We start from the raw sequence: 20071 nt of genomic DNA on the forward strand, positions 1-20071 counted from the left end.
ACATCTCCGAGAAAATTGAGCGGACATTTTTTTAAAAGGTCCACATATAACACATGAGCTGAAAAGTCCCGGGCCTAACACATAGATGGCGCTGGTTTTATTGCAGTCACATTTTCAGTTGATACTAACCTTTAAAAGACAACTGTTGAAGTTCCACGATATTCTATGCATTAGTTTGTGAGCTATTAGGCTAAGAGTGACGCTGCTTTTAATATTTTCAGAACAATGTATCAAAAACAATTCTGAGTTTTAATTTTACACTGCTTCTTGATACCGTTCAAGCGAAGCAATGGATAGAAAAGTGTTATGGAAACTCCGCTCCATCAGAAACGTTGATCGTAGAGACACCGATGATGTGGACGTCTAAATGAGGCGCGAACACCAGAAAACATTAAAAAAAATCGGCAAAATCGTTTTGAATGATCGGAAAGTGAAATTGCGTGAGTTAGCTGACATCGTAAAAATATTAAAAGAACATGCATGAACATTTGACTATGACAACGCTCTGTTCAAAGTGGGTACCGCGTTTGCTCACTGTTGACCAAAAAACGAGAAGGTGTTGATGATTCTGAGCAGTGTTTGGCCATGTTGAAACGAAACAAACCGGAATTTTTGCGTCGATATGTGACAATGGATGAAGCATGGATTTTTCACTTCACTCCGGAATCAAAACTATCGTCATCTGAGTGGACAGCAACTGATGAACCTCGTCCAAAACGCCCGAAAGCACAACAATCGGCGGAAAGGGTTATGGCCTCAGTATTTTGAGATGTACGTAGTGTTATGTTTATCGACTAGCTTGAGAAAGGAAATACCATTAACTGTGAATATTATAAAGCGTTTTTGGAGTGTTTGAAAGCTGAAATAGCAAAAAAACGTTAACATATGGCAAACACACCGTGTTACAAGTCAATCCAAACAATGGCAAAATTACACGAATTGAACTTCGAGTTTCTCCCACATCCACTGTATTTGCCAGATTAAGCTCCCAGCGACTACTGGTTGTTCGCAGACCTGAAAATATTCTCGCCGGTAAAGAATTTCACACGAATGAACAGGTTATCGCTGAAACTGAGGCCTATTTTGAGTCAAAAGATAAATCGTTCAGCATAAGTGGTATTGAAATGTCAGCGCGGCACTGGAATGATTGCGTTGCTCTTGATGGAGATTGCGTTGATGTTAATTTTAAACCAAAAAAATCGTGTTCTCTTTGTTAGGCCCGGGACTTTTAAGTCCATGTGTTATACACACACAGACCCAATTAAACCCAATTCTCGAGCTCGGTAAAGTATAAATCCAAAGTTGTAATGCGAGAATAAATGCAATATAAGAAAGATGAAACTACATGAACCAGATGGATGAGTTGACCTTTTTGGCCTTGTCCCGGATCGAAAGGCTTGCGCTTCAAGTGATTCCTCGTGTTCCTTGCATTCGCATGGTTGTATTTTTTCGTTTTTGTTCCATTGTCAGCTCGCTATCGGGTCGTCTGGGTCTACTTGAACGATTTTATCATACGGGATTCGATCGATTTGTCGATTCCCAACTAATTTTGCGATTTCACGCCTATGAGACAGTTCTGGATTTTCCACAAATGCGCACAGTTTTATTATTGTTGAAGCACTTCTTGCTTTGAAGCCATCTCTATAAGCACTTGACAGATTGTAACGAAATTTAGCACATGTCTAAACTAGTTTTTCGTAAAATTTCAATAATTTTAATCCAATAAAAAGTATACAAAAGAAAGTGTGGCAAAATAAATGAAAAAATGTCTTAAATGAGTGCAATGCAATTGAATTCGCTAAAGACTAAAACTGCGTTCAATTTGTGGAGCATTAAAAGATAAAGCATAACATACCAGTTTACATTGAAGGTAGCATATCAGTACGTGTAAGTAATCTTCCTTCAGCCGGCTCCGAAGGTTTTTTTTTCGAAAGATCTTGTAGCCGTACAGAGAGATTCAATCTATCGTAAAAAGTACAAAATGCTCCATATTTTATGTCGCTATGCAAACATTGAGTAACTTTGACAAAAAAAAACAACCGATTTCTATAAGTGATGCCAGTGTTGGTGATTGCCGAAAATTTGACAGAAGCTGCTATCTATATTGTATACAACATTTTAAATCCGGTAGAAGATGCTACAAGAACTCGAGTCTCTCAATGCATGAACCGCGAGAAAATTTCTCTACATTTCTTCGCTCCACTTCATACTCTGAGTATTTCACGACCCTTAAAAAAATTACAGTCTGATAATGATCGTTGCTGTGTGGAATTTCCCAAGAGAGAATCGCAAGTTGACAATTATCGCAGAAAATCGAATCGATGATTCAACTTGATGATTCTCATACTAGGTTGCAATATTTCAAAAACCTTGTGTAGAGCATTCACATACATGTTCATAAACACAATTTATACAAAGGTTATATGCACTTAGTTAGAATAAGCGGCAATAGTAAAATGATTCTATCGCAATTATCAACTGCCTGTATAGAATCGGATTGCGAAACGAAAATAAGCGACCGTTTGTTGCTTCAGAGAGGATCCCCACAGCAGCGTGCTAACCTTTGATTCTCAGAAATGGTCATCGAGAAAAATTCACTCTCGCACTGGTGTCTATTTAATGTTAAATGAGCCATGCCGGGTTTTTGTTGTTGCGATGATATCCGTCTCTCTTTGATGGCACTGATTCAATCGTGTGAAGAGTTGCTGGTGAGCGTTCTTTGATACGATAAAAGCCATCCTTGAGTGATAACTCCTTACAATTTTGTTGGACTAGTTTTGGAAAACAATATCAATTAAGTGGCCACCTTTATTAGCAATTACAAAATGACTTCTTTTTTCTGCGTTTGCATCATGTTGCATTCGAGCAGCTCGGGTGTTATTAGGTGATTTCAGCACGAAGCACAAAAAGAAGTCCAGGGGGATTAAATCAATAGTATTGTCAGGTGGTGCCTTTTTGCCGCGATATTTTTCCGATATGCACGTTGAGTTAATACAATGAAACGACTGTTCTCGATTTATAGTGTCACTATTTCAGCTCGTTGTTTTGGTGTGAAGCGATCCATGGCAAAAATTGTATTGAATTGACATTTCTTAAACATATCTAATGCAATCGCTCGGATGGTAAATGTGAAAGTTATTCAATGTTTACATGCCGACATAAAAGATGGAGCACCCTGTATGTTAAAACTTCTTCTCCGGTATCCTGAATGATGTACATTTGTTACGCATGCGTTTAAACAAAGTTTGGCCTTCTAATGACTTTTGGGCAAAGCTCAAGACCATAGTGTTATTCACTACAATCAGCCCTGCGAGAAACAAATATCTACACCCCCTTCCGTTTTACAAGTCACAATTCGAACGCCTTATGGTTTTGATTATAATTTATAAGAGATTGTAATTGATTCTGCAATCCCTACCAGTTTTATGACATCTATAATTAGTACCTCTTTTGAGAATCAAAATAATAGTTTTTAAAGTTCCAATAAAACCATGCATACTTACCCTGAATATTGCTTTCAAACATTCTCTTTAAAACATTATTGTCAGTTTAAATCTTGTTTTGTATGTGCGTGTTACTCAGAACAAATTTGACGGTTCTGAAATATATTTATGAACCATTAATTGGGGGTTATTTAATTTATAACTTCTTAGGTTAAATATTATTTGCATTAAAGAAAAATGCATGGGCGCCATTTTGATGTTCTATATCGTAGCAATTATTGACATAAAAAACTAGAGATGGGCCATCGCTCGCGAACGGTTCAAAAGAACTTGTTCTTTTGGAAGAATGAGTGAGCATCAGTTCTTTGTTGAAGAACGATAGTTCTCTGACCTTTTCAAAAGAAATAAAAGTGATTGAGTTTCATACGAAACTGTATGAATAACTGTATATTTCTAAACGGTTGTAGTTTTTAAAAATGTTGTAGAATTTTTTTTACAGGCAAAAAGGACACTCCATCTATTTTTTACAGGCAAAAAGGACACTCCATCTATTGAAGAGTTCGTTACCAACAAAATATAATTATTTGTTCTTGCACGGTTTTTGCAAAAACATTCAAAATTTCTGAAGAATGAATTAACGGTTCAGGAGCATTAGTTCTTTCAATAGAACTATCAAGCTCTAAACGGTACTTCAAAATAAACTGTTTAGTCCATCTGTACAAAAAAAACAAGAACGAGGAAATATGATGGACTTTAATGATTCATTTTCAGAAAGTGTGTAATGTTTTGACGCAACGAAACAGATTTCCACAAAAATGACGATGAATCACAAAAAACATTTCCATAAATCATGAAGACTCGTAAAAAACCTCATTTATTTTAGGGCGATTAGTTATTATTCTTTTTCGCCTTTCTCATATAGAAAGGTTATGCAATCACTTGAAAAACCGACTAGTGAAAATTGGCCAAGTGTCATATACCATTCGACTCAGTTCATCAAGCTGAGCAATCTCTCTCTCTCTCTCTGTGTGAGTGTGTGTGTGTGTGTGTGTGTGTGTGTGTGTGTGTGTGCGTATGTGTCAAATAATCTCACTAGGTTTTCTCGGAGATGGCTGAACCGATTTTGACAAACTTAGATTCAAATGAAAGGTCTCATACGGAATTCCTGAATTTCATCCGGATCCGACTTCCGGTTCCGGAGTTATAGGGTAAACTGTGTTCAATATTGTACACCGTCACTTAAACTGGCGGAACAATCACCGTAAAAAATGTTATAAACTGGACTCTAAACCGTTATTCCCAATCTTAGGGTCAATTGAAAGGTCTTATGGTCCTACCAAAAATTACTGCATATTTTCGGATGCAACAAACATTTAAATCGTAAATAGTAGAGTTTGTTTGTCATGTTAGTTGGTGGCCGTACGAACCGACTTTGAATATGCCGGTTCTCGGGTTCCGGTGCCGGAAGTGCATATAATAGTGAACCCACTTCTTTTTCTTAAGGATGACCTACGCAATCAAAGCACTGTTTTATTCTGTATGTATTACTAGTTAATGCACAAATAATTTCTTGGTTTCTTTCAAAAATCGAAGAGAAAATTTTTGAATAGAATACCACAATATTATACATGAGAAAGGCATCATTACACCACTAGTTGGATAAAAAAAGGTATTTATCCATACATTCACGATAAAAATAAATGAGCATGATCGTACTTGAAATGTAAGATATTCTTATTGATTGTATTGAAAACCGACTTGACACACACATATTCAAGAAAAATATAATCAAAATGACAGTTTATTCATTATGTAATTCATTCCACCCGAAGAAATTTAATGTTGATCATAAAGCATGATCATTTCGAGAACATTTTCCCGACTTTCGTTAGAATTTTAGTTCGTGTGTCCATGTTCAAATCCCCTTTGTAAATTCCCAACAATTGATTTCATACTAGAACATCGTTTTCATCAGTTTTTGCAATGACTGAATGGAAACAAATATTGGAGAAGCCAAATGAATGATAAACTCACAGAAAAGATAACTTTTTGGAAAAAGATACGCCCAGAGACGGGACTCGAACCTGCGTTCGTATGCAATCCGTGCATACGCGCTGCCATTTCGCCACCCTAATCATGTGATAGACACGGCTCTGTCACACGACCGGCTTTGGTAAAGCATACATCGAGCATGGTCTAAATCTTAGCCGCCTCACGACCGGTTTCATATATCCAAACATTTCTGTTCATCAGACAACAAACACTAGACTTCTCGCTCTATACCTATTCTACCGTTCAAGCACTAGGTAGGAGAGTATATTTATAATCACTTGCTGCCTTCTCTTTTGTGCCAGTTGCTTGTTGCTAGCTGACGATAACCAGCCAGCGACTGGTACAATAGAGAAGACAAACCAACTAAAATTAATAAATCATCGTTTTCATGCTAATTTAAAATGCTTCTTTAAATCCGAACGAGTTGCAACCAGGTCCAATAGTAAAAATTTCATAAAAAGATACACCGAATAAAATTCAAAGATTAATGTAAAATTCGGTCGAATGACTTTCGGTAGAATGACCCAGATTCTTAATGGATAGAGTCGAGTAATAAATAACATTTGATCTAAGATATTCTCTAGAGAGTCTATTGCACTACACGGGTTTCACACATATTAAAATACTCGAATTTGTTTATTTGTTATCAATAATTTGCAGATGATTTCAAGAAAACTGAAAGCTTACGTCTCATTTAGATATTGAAATTTTAAGTTATACTGTATATAAGACACATAAAGTTTAGAAAACTCAATTTACAATAATAGATACCCTATTAATAAACATTAGTTTGCCCCAGTAGTAGCGAAAACAATTAAATTTTCATCTGAACGAGAACTTTTGTTGTAATAATATCTGTAACTTTTTTTTTACTCTAATAAAATAGTGCTTAACATGCACATCATACTTAGTGCGGCCGGTTGAAGTTCGCATAATATCACTTCCGGTTGGTTTTACAAACCAAATCCACCCATTATCGCAGTTTATCGCTCGATGGGCCTAGAAACTTAAGAGTTTCTTCTGATTTTGAATTACATATCGCTAGGACTCTGCCATTAGTTGGCTTCTCATACACCTATTTTACTAATATATCACGTACATTAGGTAATTCACAATTCGTTTGAACCAGTCTTATTTTCAGGTGTTTTGTTATCTCACGGGCAACCGGCTTTCAACAATTTTCTGTTGATCCAACAACATTTTTGTTGCTTCAACTGAGATTGGAAAGGAATAATATTTTAGGCTTCTTATTTCGCTCAGCGGATAAAGATTTGATTAATTAATGATTTCTAGAATAACTCTAAAGTATCTTTTGCCTGTTGATCGTCAACCAGACCTCATTCGATGAACATTGTATATTGAATTGAAAATTATGTTCAAATGAATATTCTAATAAACAAAACTTTTTCACTTGAGCGTTTAGTAGAATAATTTCACTCGAATAATATTTTAACACCATTTCTACTATATTCACATCACTATGCACAACAACACTTTGAAAATGTATAATAAACGTTAATTCACATATAAAGGGTGATTTTTTAAGAGCTTGAGAACTTTTTTAAACAATAAAACGCATAAAATTTGCAAAATCTCATCGGTTCTTTATTTTAAACGTTAGATTGGTACATGACATTTACTTTTTGAAGATAATTTCATTTAAATGTTGACCGCGGCTGCGTCTTAGGTGGTCCATTCGGAAAATCCGCTTTTTTATCGACAAATTTTGTTCAGCGATGAGGCTCATTTCTGGTTGAATGGCTACGTAAATAAGCAAAATTGCCGCATTTGGAGTGAAGAGCAACCAGAAGCCGTTCAAGAACTGCCCATGCATCCCGAAAAATGCACTGTTTGGTGTGGTTTGTACGCTGGTGGAATCATTGGACCGTATTTTTTCAAAGATGCTGTTGGACGCAACGTTACAGTGAATGGCGATCGCTATCGTTCGATGCTAACAAACTTTTTGTTGCCAAAAATGGAAGAACTGAACTTGGTTGACATGTGGTTTCAACAAGATGGCGCTACATGCCACACAGCTCGCGATTCTATGGCCATTTTGAGGGAAAACTTCGGAGAACAATTCATCTCAAGAAATGGACCGGTAAGTTGGCCACCAAGATCATGCGATTTGACGCCTTTAGACTATTTTTTGTGGGGCTACGTCAAGTCTAAAGTCTACAGAAATAAGCCAGTAACTATTCCAGCTTTGGAAGACAACATTTCCGAAGAAATTCGGGCTATTCCGGCCGAAATGCTCGAAAAAGTTGCCCAAAATTGGACTTTCCGAATGGACCACCTAAGACGCAGCCGCGGTCAACATTTAAATGAAATTATCTTCAAAAAGTAAATGTCATGTACCAATCTAACGTTTAAAATAAAGAACCGATGAGATTTTGCAAATTTTATGCGTTTTATTGTTTAAAAAACTTCTCAAGCTCTTAAAAAATCACCCTTTACGTATTTCGAATACTTTATGTATTCATCATCGTTGTATCAGGTTTCAAGTTTAGCTTTAATAAACTTGGTGTTAAAACATCATTCGGCTTATATTCATAAGTTTCTTTATATAATCCTTCAACCATTCTACCATAGAACGGTGAACTATATTTGGTATGACATATTTATTATACAACATATTTGTTTATTGTCATTAATCAAATTTATTATTGCACATTTTTCCTGTTGACTTTTTATATAATACATTATTATTACATTATTAAATACATAAAAACATTACGGTACATTATACATCACGGCAATTTTCTGCGGTGTCAGTTGTTCAGATGGCATCCACCAGAGCTTGGAAGAGAGCCTCATCTCCAGTGATCTTCAATTTGCCCTGCTCAACAGCATCGTGAACCGTAATGGCCTTGGTGCCGACGGCAATAAAATCTTCATCCTTCAGGGAGATTACGACATCAGCATTGGCTACCTTGCCGTCCGATACCTTCAAATCCTTCAGGTCTACCACTGAAACGTACGAACGATCATAAGTTTTTATATGGTTATGGTTAAACTTGTGAACAGCCTGAAGGGTGAGCAAACATCTTACCAAGATCGTGGTTCCCATCCGCAGCTTCGATAGTCAACTGGAACACTCCAAGAACCTTACGGGGTCCGGCAGCATCGATTCCGGCTACACGAGCCTTGATTTTTTCAATGACAGCGTCGCACTTCATTATTGCAGTTGATGGGTTAGTTTACTGTTGAACTTGAGTAGATGAGATACGTTCGTTAACTGATGAATGGAGTCACTCTGAGTGGAAGTATTTATAGGGCCGATGTCGATGCCAAACTCATTGACGTGTTGTGTCACAATTCGTGTACCACTGACAACATAGATACTTTAAACCAAGTACTAAGATTCTTAATCCAAAGACGGATCCAAAAAATTTCAACGGAACTGATTCAATGACATGTCTGATATCAGTGTTACGTCCAGTGCGTACGGTTTATCCAGATTAACCGATTAAGAATTCCGAAAGCAGGTGTTATGGTGACGTTCGTGTCATTGATGAACATACGTTAAGGGACGCTCATGACGCATCTGTTAGTTTTAGACCTAAGTTATTCGAATAACCTTTGATGATTCTAAGCTGTCTATATGTTCTGATTCCGAATTATCGTTCTGAAATTAGCAAGAAAAAACTTGTTGCACATTAGAAGGTAACACTTTCTACCTCGGTGTGACAGTAAATTTCTGCACAGAATTGAATCATTCAAACTACAAAACGTATATTAAATCCCGTTTACTTCGAAAGCTAATATTATCTTTCATCTTGACATCCTTCCCAACATCACTAGAATTATATTTCATCACCAGTGAATTTATTCTACTGAATACAGTGACAAATTAGCTTCCCAACATGTTTATAAGGTTTATAAGCTTATGGCGTTACACCAGTGGTATCGGTGCTGAAAAAAGTGTAGCACTGGTGTAGTGCAATTGGTAAAAACGAACGGTTTCAGTGGAGCTTTCGCTACACCAGTGTAGTGTAATTTAAAAACGAAAACGACATTAGTTTTTTTTACACATCAAATTTTTATTTCACTGTTCTGGTTTTTATTATACTCTGCTAGAGTTCGACGTGACATTTCCGAGATTCATTTGATTGTACCGTCTTTTGATCATACGTTGCTCACTCGCGTTTCAGCATAGACTTTTTCTAACAATTTTGCATACTTTTTCCAATGTCTTTCAAAAGTTGTAGTGTAATCTACTACCTTGACATGTTTCCGCAAATATGCCTTTGTCAACGCCCAACATGTTTCAATTTGTCGGGCCTGGGGACAGTTCGGAGGATTCATCTTCTTGAATACGAGTCCAACTCCGTTGGTTTTTAACCATCGTATCTTTTGTCATAAATGGATTCGAAAGCATTTCACAAATTGCCTGCTATATCAATGACTTTTTAACGAATTTCAGTGTAAAATGTACTTCAATACTTTGTCCAGCATGGAAGGTGTAGAACTGGTTACCCAAAAGCGTCTTAGAATCAAATTTCACGTAAGATTCAACATCTATGATTATACATTGATTTTTCATTAGGGCGTATAAGCAAGTGACAGTTTCTCTTTAATCACTCTCTCTTTCGATTATTGTGATGTGATTAAAAAGATTTCCTTTGATATCACTATTCTATATATATACATTCTATATCATTTCATGCAAAGAGTTGAGTGATAAACGTGGAAACCGCTTGATAATTAATAGAAGAGAAAGTAAACAAAGAGAAACTGTCTCTTGTTTATACGTCCTTTTGAAAAGTTAACCGAGAAATTTATACACAATTGTTTATTGAGAGTGCCTATAACCAGAGTGACGACAGCTGTTCGTTTGGAATGACAGCTTTGTTCCAAACGAGCAAACGATCTGTCAAATACAATGTAAAGCTAACAAAACTATCAACATTTAGGATTAAATGTTTTAAATTGTTACCAATATTACGGATGAGATGTCGTCACTTTGGTTATAGGCACTCTAGTTTATCGTATAACTTATGAGCCCTCGGTTTGACAGATGCTTGTTTTTTCACTTCTTATTAGCATTTCTGCTTCTTGAAAGATCGACGGTTCAACATGAGCTTTTTGGCCACATCTCGTTCAAAAGCGCCCTTTTTACGGATAAATGCTTGCACGATTTTCTGATCCAAGTTTTGGTTCTCAGAACCAGATTTACGTCCAGATTTTTCTTTGTCTCGAAAAATAAATTCCTCACCATACCGCGTTACAAACTGCTCCGATGCTCTAACCTTTTCTTTTTCTCCAATTGACTCAGTAAAACGTTGGGAATAGTGCATCATTTTTGCACGATCTTAATTGCGCTTTCCGGAGATATGCTGCGCATTTTTATGAAAGTTGAATACACCGGCTCTTGGGACTCCCAGATACACAGATTGAAATATATAAACAATAATACACTCTAATCATTAGCAGTTGAAACGCCATCTGAAAACAACAAAGGCGCTTCAAAATCGTGCTGAGACATTCTGATTCACCCAACACACTTAAACCAAAGATATCATATTAACAAGCTATCCAGCTCTCAGATTTCCCAAACAAATCATTGGAAACATCCTTTTTTGCGAACATGGCGCCCTCAGGCGAGCCCGCATCGAATCTCGTTCATAGAATTAGGGGAGAGAAATGTGAATTTGACATTTCTCTCCCCTAATTCTATGAACGAGAAATAATAGCAGCACTGCGCGACCATACAATTGACATGATACGTTGAATGTGATGCCGTGCGATGGCGTTGCTGAGCTGAAGATTGATTTCGTTTCAAGCTGACAGGCTCTGCTTAAACCCAATTTTCGAGCTCAGTAAAGTAGAATGCCGAGACAACACACAATTTTGTTGATTGCTCCGTAATCAATATTATGTTTTCCGAGGTTTGTTTAGTTGATTTACTGATTTTTCGGCAAAGTGCATCTTTTTGCCGAGACTTGGCTAAATCTTGTGCTGAACTTTATCGATGATTAACAATTATTTCGAAATCAGTGAAAACGTTTGCTGAAATTTCGAAATATGTGTTACCATTTGCTGATATTCAGCTAGACAACTGTCATCTACTCAAACTGGGACTTGATTGTAAAAAATGGGTAGTGTGCTTTGTCATGGCATAACATTTTGGGTAAACGTACATTTACCTAAATTTTGAGATCATCACTCGTTACCTACAATTGTAGAGATACACTTTAGTTGATTTTGGGTAGGTTTTGACCCAAATTTAGTTAGCGGCTGGTAAGAGTGTAGTGTATATATTTTGTGAAGGGTGATTTTTTTGCTGGTATGTTTTTGGCAACACTGTTTTTGATAGATCACGCGTGAGTTGTGTTTTATGTCATTGTCAAACCTTTTCAGTTTGGTCTATAAATTAATCATGGATGGTCGTTTTGTCTATAAACTATAAACATGCCCTGGCAAAGTTGGAGGAAGATTCATTTTTTTATCGAAATATTGTTTTCAACGACGAAGCAAATTTCTGGTTGAATGGTCACGTCAACAAGCAAAATTGCTGCATCTGGATTGAAGACCAGCCAGAAGCATTGCAAAAGATGAGCAAGAACTTAGCGAGGCACCTTTCGCCGATGATAACGCAAATAGGTGGATAATTTGTTGCTAATTAACTACGGTAATTTTGAATTTGTTTTTAAATTTTCTTGAGTTAGTGAAGCCTCTTTCCTAAATATGCTTCGAAACCCTGTGAATAATTTGCTGCTGATTTGTTGATAATTAGTTACGGTAATTTTGTATCTGTTGCTTTATGGACTTATCGAAGTACTCAAAAAATAAATATTGAGCAACAAATTCAAAATTACCGTGGCAACAAATTAGGAACAAATTATTCATTGGGTTTCGATTTGTTTTGAAGCATATTTGGAAGGGGAGCATCGATAACTTCATATGAACTTAGCAAAGTACTCAAAAACAATAAAAAAAATTGAGCAGCAAATTCAAAATTTTCGTAACTAATTTGTAGTAACTATTTTGAAGCATATTTGGGAGAGGTGCTTTGCTAACTTCATATGAACTTGGCGGAGTAAGGAGTGTATCGATAAGTAGTTCAAACAGTTATTATTCTGAAATGGCTTAATTTTTTGCAGCGTGTTTTGCGGTGACATGTTTGTTTACATGTCAATAACAGTTGCGCAATCGATTGGTTTCGGTACGGTTTATCGTTTCAATGATGAGTCGAATTGATCCGGAAACGCGAAAGAAAATTCTGCACACTTGGTGCTCAGAAAGTGGTGTCACATACAACGAAATTGCAAAGCGGGTGAAAGTGCACCCCACCAGTGTCAAAAATATTATCGAGAAGTTCGGTAAGACTCTTTCCATGAATGATTTGCCCCGATTCGGTAGGAAAACGGGTCCCAGCCAGCCCGACCGGGACTTAAAATGGTTGAGTACATCAGGAAAAACCCATCGGCGTCGACGCGGGATTCGGTCAAGCAGTTCAAAACCAGCATCGGGATGATTTAACGGATCAAAGTTCGGAACTCCCTGAAATCGTACAAGAAACAGAAGGTGCCGAAAAAGTCCCTGGTACAGCAAGTTCAGGCCAAAACAAGAGCGCGAAAACTGTATAACCGGATTCTACAGAATAAAGACGGATGCATCCTGATCGACGACGAAACCTACGCCAAGGAAGACTCTCGAGCGCTGCCCGGACCGCAATATTATACGAAATCGGTGTACCAGGACCTGGACGACGCTGACACCACGGTGGCGAAGGAAAAGTTTAGGCAGAAGGTGTTGGTCTGGCAAGCAATTTGTACCTGTGGTTTGCGGTCGTCGATTTTCTTCACGAAGGGCACAATTAACGCCCAGGTGTACGTGAAAAAATGTTTGAAGAAGAGAATGCTGCCACTATACAGAAAGCATAAGGTTCCTCCTCTCTTCTGGCTGGGTTTGGCTTCAGCCCACTACGCCAACTCCGTTCTACAGTGGTTGTCAAAAAATAATGTACAATTTGTGGAAAAGGACATCAACTCACCGAACCTTCAAGAATTTTTCGCACTGCAAGTTTGTTCCAAGTCTAATTCAGTTTGGTTAATCTGTTATATTTTGACATATAACCCAAAAATTTTTAGGTCTAAAAGAAAACGAGAAGACTCCTTTTCAGCTAATTTATTTTCTATCGGATCGTTTGAATTATGGTGTTTTTCAACGAATGACTACCTTTCGGGTCAGACAAAGTTACTGTGCTATTCCACGGAGCTGGGAATCGGATCCAGACTAGTACGGTAGATTGGAATAATACAGAAACTTTTGGACTATTAAAATCATTTGAGGTTTATTTTGAGCCTCGACGTGCCATTAGTAGTTCAACACAAACTGCTAATGCACTGTTGAGTCAAAAACGAAACGTGAAAACAAATAAATTTTATTTGTACTGTTAATCATGTTTCAGAACTGTTGAATAAAATTGTAGATCTACAACATTATTCGTTTCGGAAAATCGTTCTGCCAATTGAACTACTCAGAATATGATGAAATACAGCTCAGAAATCTACGTCATATATATATATATATATATATATATATATATATATATATATATATATATATATATATATATATATATATATATATATATATATATATATATATATATATATATATATATATATATATATATATATATATATATATATATATATATATATATATATATATATATATATATATATATATATATATATATATGTTCGGACTGTGTTCCGCCTTTAGGGTAATATTGATTTCATTTATCAGTCTTCATACAGCTTGATACTATTGAAAGTTACGATACTTAGTTCATATAGGTGCCTTGAGAGACCAGCGACGAACGATCATGTACCTTATTTGAAACACCATGGATATTATTGTACCGCAAAGTTCTTTGCAGGGTTAGGCTGATTGATTGGATTGGGTTTTGTAAAATTTTCTATTTATAAATTGCTTTGTTCACTGGTGCAGTGAAAAGGTAAATAAGCCGCTCGCGCCAAACATCGAAAATGGTGGCTTCTAGTTTATTGATATTGCATAAAAACCCTTACACGTAAAACCGTAAAAACCGTAAAAAAAATGTTTGGAGTTGTTTAGAAATCCAAAATGGCGAATTCCGGTTTATTAGTAATTCTTAAAAGTTATTACCGTATTCCTTGAACTTGAAATTCTTTGAAAACATCTTACCTGAAGTCACTACAATGAATTTTGAAACGAGTTTGAACATCGTTTATTGGTATTCGATCTGTTCTGAAAATTCCTTCATTTTAAGGGTTTTCAAGGCATGTCAATAAACCGAAAGTTATTATCTTGGAATTCTAGACGACACCAAACATCGTTTTCCGGCATATGTTCATTAAATCCTTTCCAAAAATACTTATATTGTAAGGGTTTTCAAGAAATATAGATAAACCGGAAGTCGCCAGCTTCGATTTCGGAACCACCTCAAACATATTACCATTAAATCCGTTCCAAAAGTATCTCAATTGTAAGAGTTTTCAAAGAATATCAGTGAACCTGAAGTCGTCATCTTGGATTTCCAAACGACCACAAATATCGTTTTTCTGGGTACCTACATACCAAATCTGTTTTGAAAATATCCTTAGTGTGAGTATTTTCAAGGAATATTAATAGACCGGAAGTGGCCATCTTCGATTAGGAACGATCACAAACATCGTTTTCAGGCACCTACACATCGTATCTTTTCCGAAAATACTCGTTATGTTCGGACTGTGTTCCGCCTTTGGGGTAATATTGATTTCATTTATCAGTCTTCATACAGCTTGATACTATTGAAAGTTACGATACTTAGTTCATATAGGTGCCTTGAGAGACCAGCGACGAACGATCATGTACCTTATTTGAAACACCATGGATATTATTGTACCGCAAAGTTCTTTGCAGGGTTAGGCTGATTGATTGGATTGGGTTTTGTAAAATTTTCTATTTATAAATTGCTTTGTTCACTGGTGCAGTGAAAAGGTAAATAAGCCGCTCGCGCCAAACATCGAAAATGGTGGCTTCTAGTTTATTGATATTGCATAAAAACCCTTACACGTAAAACCGTAAAAACCGTAAAAAAATGTTTGGAGTTGTTTAGAAATCCAAAATGACGAATTCCGGTTTATTAGTAATTCTTAAAAGTTATTACCGTATTCCTTGAACTTGAAATTCTTTGAAAACATCTTACCTGAAGTCACTACAATGAATTTTGAAACGAGTTTGAACATCGTTTATTGGTATTCGATCTGTTCTGAAAATTCCTTCATTTTAAGGGTTTTCAAGGCATGTCAATAAACCGAAGGTTATTATCTTGGAATTCTAGACGACACCAAACATCGTTTTCCGGCATATGTTCATTAAATCCTTTCCAAAAATACTTATATTGTAAGGGTTTTCAAGAAATATAGATAAACCGGAAGTCGCCAGCTTCGATTTCGGAACCACCTCAAACATATTACCATTAAATCCGTTCCAAAAGTATCTCAATTGTAAGAGTTTTCAAAGAATATCAGTGAACCTGAAGTCGTCATCTTGGATTTCCAAACGACCACAAATATCGTTTTTCTGGGTACCTACATACCAAATCTGTTTTGAAAATATCCTTAGTGTGAGTATTTTCAAGGAATATTAATAGACCGGAAGTGGCCATCTTCGATTAGGAACGATCACAAACATCGTTTTCAGGCACCTACACATCGTATCTTTTCCGAAAATACTCATACTGTAAGGGATTTCAAGGAATATAAATCATACGGAAGTCGCCATCTTGGATTTCAAAACGACCCTAAACACCTTTCCGACACATTTTCATCATTTTTTATATCAAAATACCCATATTGTAAAGGTTTTCAAGGAATAACACGAAACCGGAAGTCGCCTTTCTGAATTTTGGAACGATAGGGTTCCAAAACATTTTAATTGTATGCCAAAACCTCTTTTTACGAAGTAGCTTCGTAAAAAAAGTTTACATTATTTGGTATTTGGTTCGTAAAAAGAGGTATCTTAAAAAAAGTATTCAGATTTTCTTCCACAGCTAAGCTCCAATATCCATCGTCGTAACTTGCGGTGTAACTCTTTCTTCAGAATCCCTCGTGCTAGAACAAACTATGGCTTTAATGAACCATTTGCTAGTATGTGTCGATCATTCAACGTTTGTTTAAATGTATTCGATTTTCATTTGTCCCACAGCACTGTAAAAAACTTATTTTCAAGATTTTTCGCCAGCCAGCTTTTCTTATGAATTAAGGGTAAAATTATAAATATTTACAGAAGATAGTATGATAGGTTAGTTTACGATAACGTGCAATATGTATCATTTGGATAAATGTAATCTATTGATACAAAAATAAAAAAAATAAATAAATAAATTCGTAAACGGAGGTTTGGGTGTGTCAAAGATATGGCTTCGTATATTTGCATGTTTAAACCATGAATAGAGACATTAGCGCTGCTAAAAGTTAGTTACAAAATAACAAACAAACGTTACGGACCAAATGCTTACATAGAAGAAATATTCTAGGAAAATATAGTACTTTCGTATAGATCAGTCTTGAATGCTTAAAGTAGTCAGCAGGAGCGCTTTATACTACTTTACCCTATTCGTCAGTGGCGTCGCGAGTTTGTTGCTTGCTATTTTCATAAATTCTACAAATAAGCATTGCTATTCATATGGAATATCAATGGCTCAAATAATCAACGCAATCAACAATTAGCCTTGGAATGAAGAGATAACTTATACAAATGTTCCGTTAACTGGTTCGAACGGGTTCCGAGCTCAATTATCCGATAAAACAATTTGCATATTCCAGCACGTAGCATGATGCAAGAAATTGCAAATAAACACCATCCATCTTCTGATAACAGCTGTTCAACCTACTTCGCTATTTACAATTTATAACCACGGCAATCGATAATTGATTCAAAACTTTTCCTACGCGAAAAGTCGGACATAAATCAATCGACCGTCCGCCTCCATCGGCAGCTAGAAGCGATGTTATTTTTTTAAAGTCAACAGTATTTTTATTGCGTGTTTCGTTCGCTTTCTTTTTTTTTTCATTCGATCGTTTATACTCTTCAAGAGATAGTCGAAATGCGGTTTTAACTGGATTAAACGATCGAATTTTCCGGGTAAATGAACAGACGGCAGATGGGTGCGACTACTTCATCTGCATCACGGTAACGGAATTAACACGCCTGTTGGCGAGAAAAAATCGAAGTTACTGTACTCTGTACTGTTACTTTGTCGGTTAGGCTCTGAGTAGAACAACATCGGAACTGGCATCACTGGAGAAGAAAACACAGTGCTTCTGTGTTGCTCTAATAAAAAGTGTTTTTTTCAGTGATTTTAGAAAGTTCTAGTGAAATAAGTAGTTTAATTATTGATTATCAGTGATGGTGAAGTCGTGCTGAATAAAGGTTTGGTTGAGGGTGCGACTGGCGTGGTTGGAAGGATATATTTTACCACACAGGAATGACTGCCGCCATACAAGGGAGTATTTTTTCTAATAATATATTTCTAAAGGGCTACGAAATGTATCCCTAAGGGGCTGTCATGCCACATCTCTCTCAAACAGCGCTGCCAGTAATATCAATTTGTCTTTGTGCTATTTCCAGTAGTTTTTTTGTGGAATTATTTTTTATTTGTAGCTAATATTTTCCACTTGTTATAGCTTAGATTAAAACGACATTTATTCTGCCGTGTGTTGTCCAATTATGCATATTCCGGACAACAAGCACGTAGTCGTGATGGACGCAAACGTGTTGATACTCGAAGGGGATGAGAACTAATGCGTTGTCGGATATGCCCCCATCACCTCATTTGGTATTTTCTAATCTTCTTTGTTACTCTCCGTTTTTTAGTTTTAGCTTTGTTATTCTACGGTTCGCGTTTTTAGCGAATTTACTGACTTAGGCAAGCAAGAAGATAATTTTTCGGTAAAAGATACAAAGTCTACCGAAACAGTTAGAAAATTTAAAAAATCAAAAATTCATAAAACAAGTTCTACAGATTGAATCTTTCATATGAGTTGTAATTCAAATTGCGTTGAATATTTTATTCCTCCCTTTCATTCCTGAAACATTGGCCGATTCTTCAAATTCATCACAGGTAAAAAGTAGGAAGATGCATTTCTTTCTGGACAGGCCAGTTTTCAGGCTCTGTCCTAGGGATTCATAACCTAACATAAAGCACGTGAATTATGTTCGAACAATAGGTAATATTTAGCGTTTGAAATATTCGTTTGGGAAAGCAGACTCGACGTGGTTCAGGATCGCGTTTGGAATGGGCGCTCGTCTAAATGTGCGATGTCTACATGTTACACTTATTTCTAAAAAATTCGCGAAAGGTAGATGCATAAACGAGTGACTGCATACTCGACAGCCGTCTGTCCGGAGTTTTGTCAATTTCGGAGATTGACTGTTTCGTGCATTATATTGCCAGCACAAAGTAACACTTAAAATGATAACACTTTAAAACATTCTTGGTAGCCGGCTACCCAGAGCAATAAACACATGATAACATTACTAAAACATTTACTAACAAAGTATCCTCTCCTGTGATGCATATGGGAATGCAGAGGATTCCTCGGTTCCTAGTAGCAACATGCATCGAACTAACAATCCTTCCCCTCCCAAGTAGATCTGCATTCGGACGTGGCCGGCGTCGGTATTGATCAGCATGCATGCATCAATATAGTTTGCACAGTGTGAAACAATGTGTTATTCCCAAACATGTTGCTTCAAAAAATCATTTTGCAATCTCAATTGGTCCAGATCAATAACGGAGTAGCAACACACGGGCGGTCTCTAATGCTAATAATGCTAATGCTAGGCTCTGAGTAGAACAACATCATAATTAATATAACCTCCTACTGGTGTACGATTTTGTCCAAGAAGTGTTCTAGAGATAATGGGAAAAGATCATTACAGGCTACTTACAGAGTATGCAATTCAGGCTTAGGCTGCATGCGTACAAAATTTATTACCCCTATTTTTTCAAGGTAAACATTTTGTTCAATATTGTCCTTACCCGTAATTTATACTAAAGGAAATATTCAGATAAATTGTCTTGTAATTAGTTTTGATGAATAAAACATGACGAAAATGGATTTCAAGATGGTTTATTTTCCCATAAAAAATGACGGCTTCACCTTCCGCATCGAAATAACGCATCAGGCGCTGAAAAAATAAAGAGAAACCGTCTGCATCAATTCAAGTAGACTTGAGCGATGCAGTTGAATTGTCTGAAAAAGGCACTAGAGAAAAAAAACCGTTTTAATCCATCACAGTAGTGTGATGAATCGTTTCTCATAAGGAGTGTAACGAAAAAAAGCTACCCACAATTTTTTCTTTCAAATTATGATAAAAAACGATATTTTATTCAAACTAAATATTGATCCTTTATTGTACGAAGTTAAACTGGAGCATAATGAAAACCGTATGAAATTTAAGTGATTCCTTCGCGAATTTTCGAACTTTTGATCGAACGCTCTTCATCAAGTTCCGGACAAGTGTTGCATCGCATTTTTTGGACGCTTTTTTGAACTCCTGCATGTTCCTAGCTGCCTTAGCAGTCATCTTGA

General features: G+C 36.4%; 2 protein-coding genes across 10 annotated transcripts in view; one reads left to right on the plus strand and one right to left on the minus strand.

The window, feature by feature from the left end:
• The window catches only part of LOC131440296 (chloride channel protein 2), a 133990-nt gene that overhangs the window by 69264 nt on the left and 44655 nt on the right, over nt 1-20071 (plus strand). The window lies entirely within an intron of this gene.
• Nucleotides 8145-9129, minus strand: LOC131440298 (non-specific lipid-transfer protein-like 1). Its single transcript, XM_058611447.1, has 2 exons — nt 8548-9129; nt 8145-8465 (listed from the first exon to the last, which is right to left on the minus strand). The coding sequence occupies exons 1-2, from the start codon at nt 8672-8674 to the stop codon at nt 8275-8277; spliced, it is 318 nt and encodes a 105-aa protein (XP_058467430.1). The 5' UTR covers nt 8675-9129; the 3' UTR covers nt 8145-8274.

The sequence above is a fragment of the Malaya genurostris genome, chromosome 1 (genome assembly GCF_030247185.1).
Source record: "Malaya genurostris strain Urasoe2022 chromosome 1, Malgen_1.1, whole genome shotgun sequence".
NCBI lineage: Eukaryota > Metazoa > Arthropoda > Insecta > Diptera > Culicidae > Malaya > Malaya genurostris.

Bases quoted from the DNA above. Each gene is read 5' to 3' on its own strand.
- LOC131440298 (XM_058611447.1), bottom strand. From the start codon at position 8,674: ATGAAGTGCGACGCTGTCATTGAAAAAATCAAGGCTCGTGTAGCCGGA. The intron at 8,466-8,547 runs GTAAGATGTTTG...CGTACGTTTCAG, and splicing joins GGATGGGAACCACGATCTTG to TGGTAGACCTGAAGGATTTG.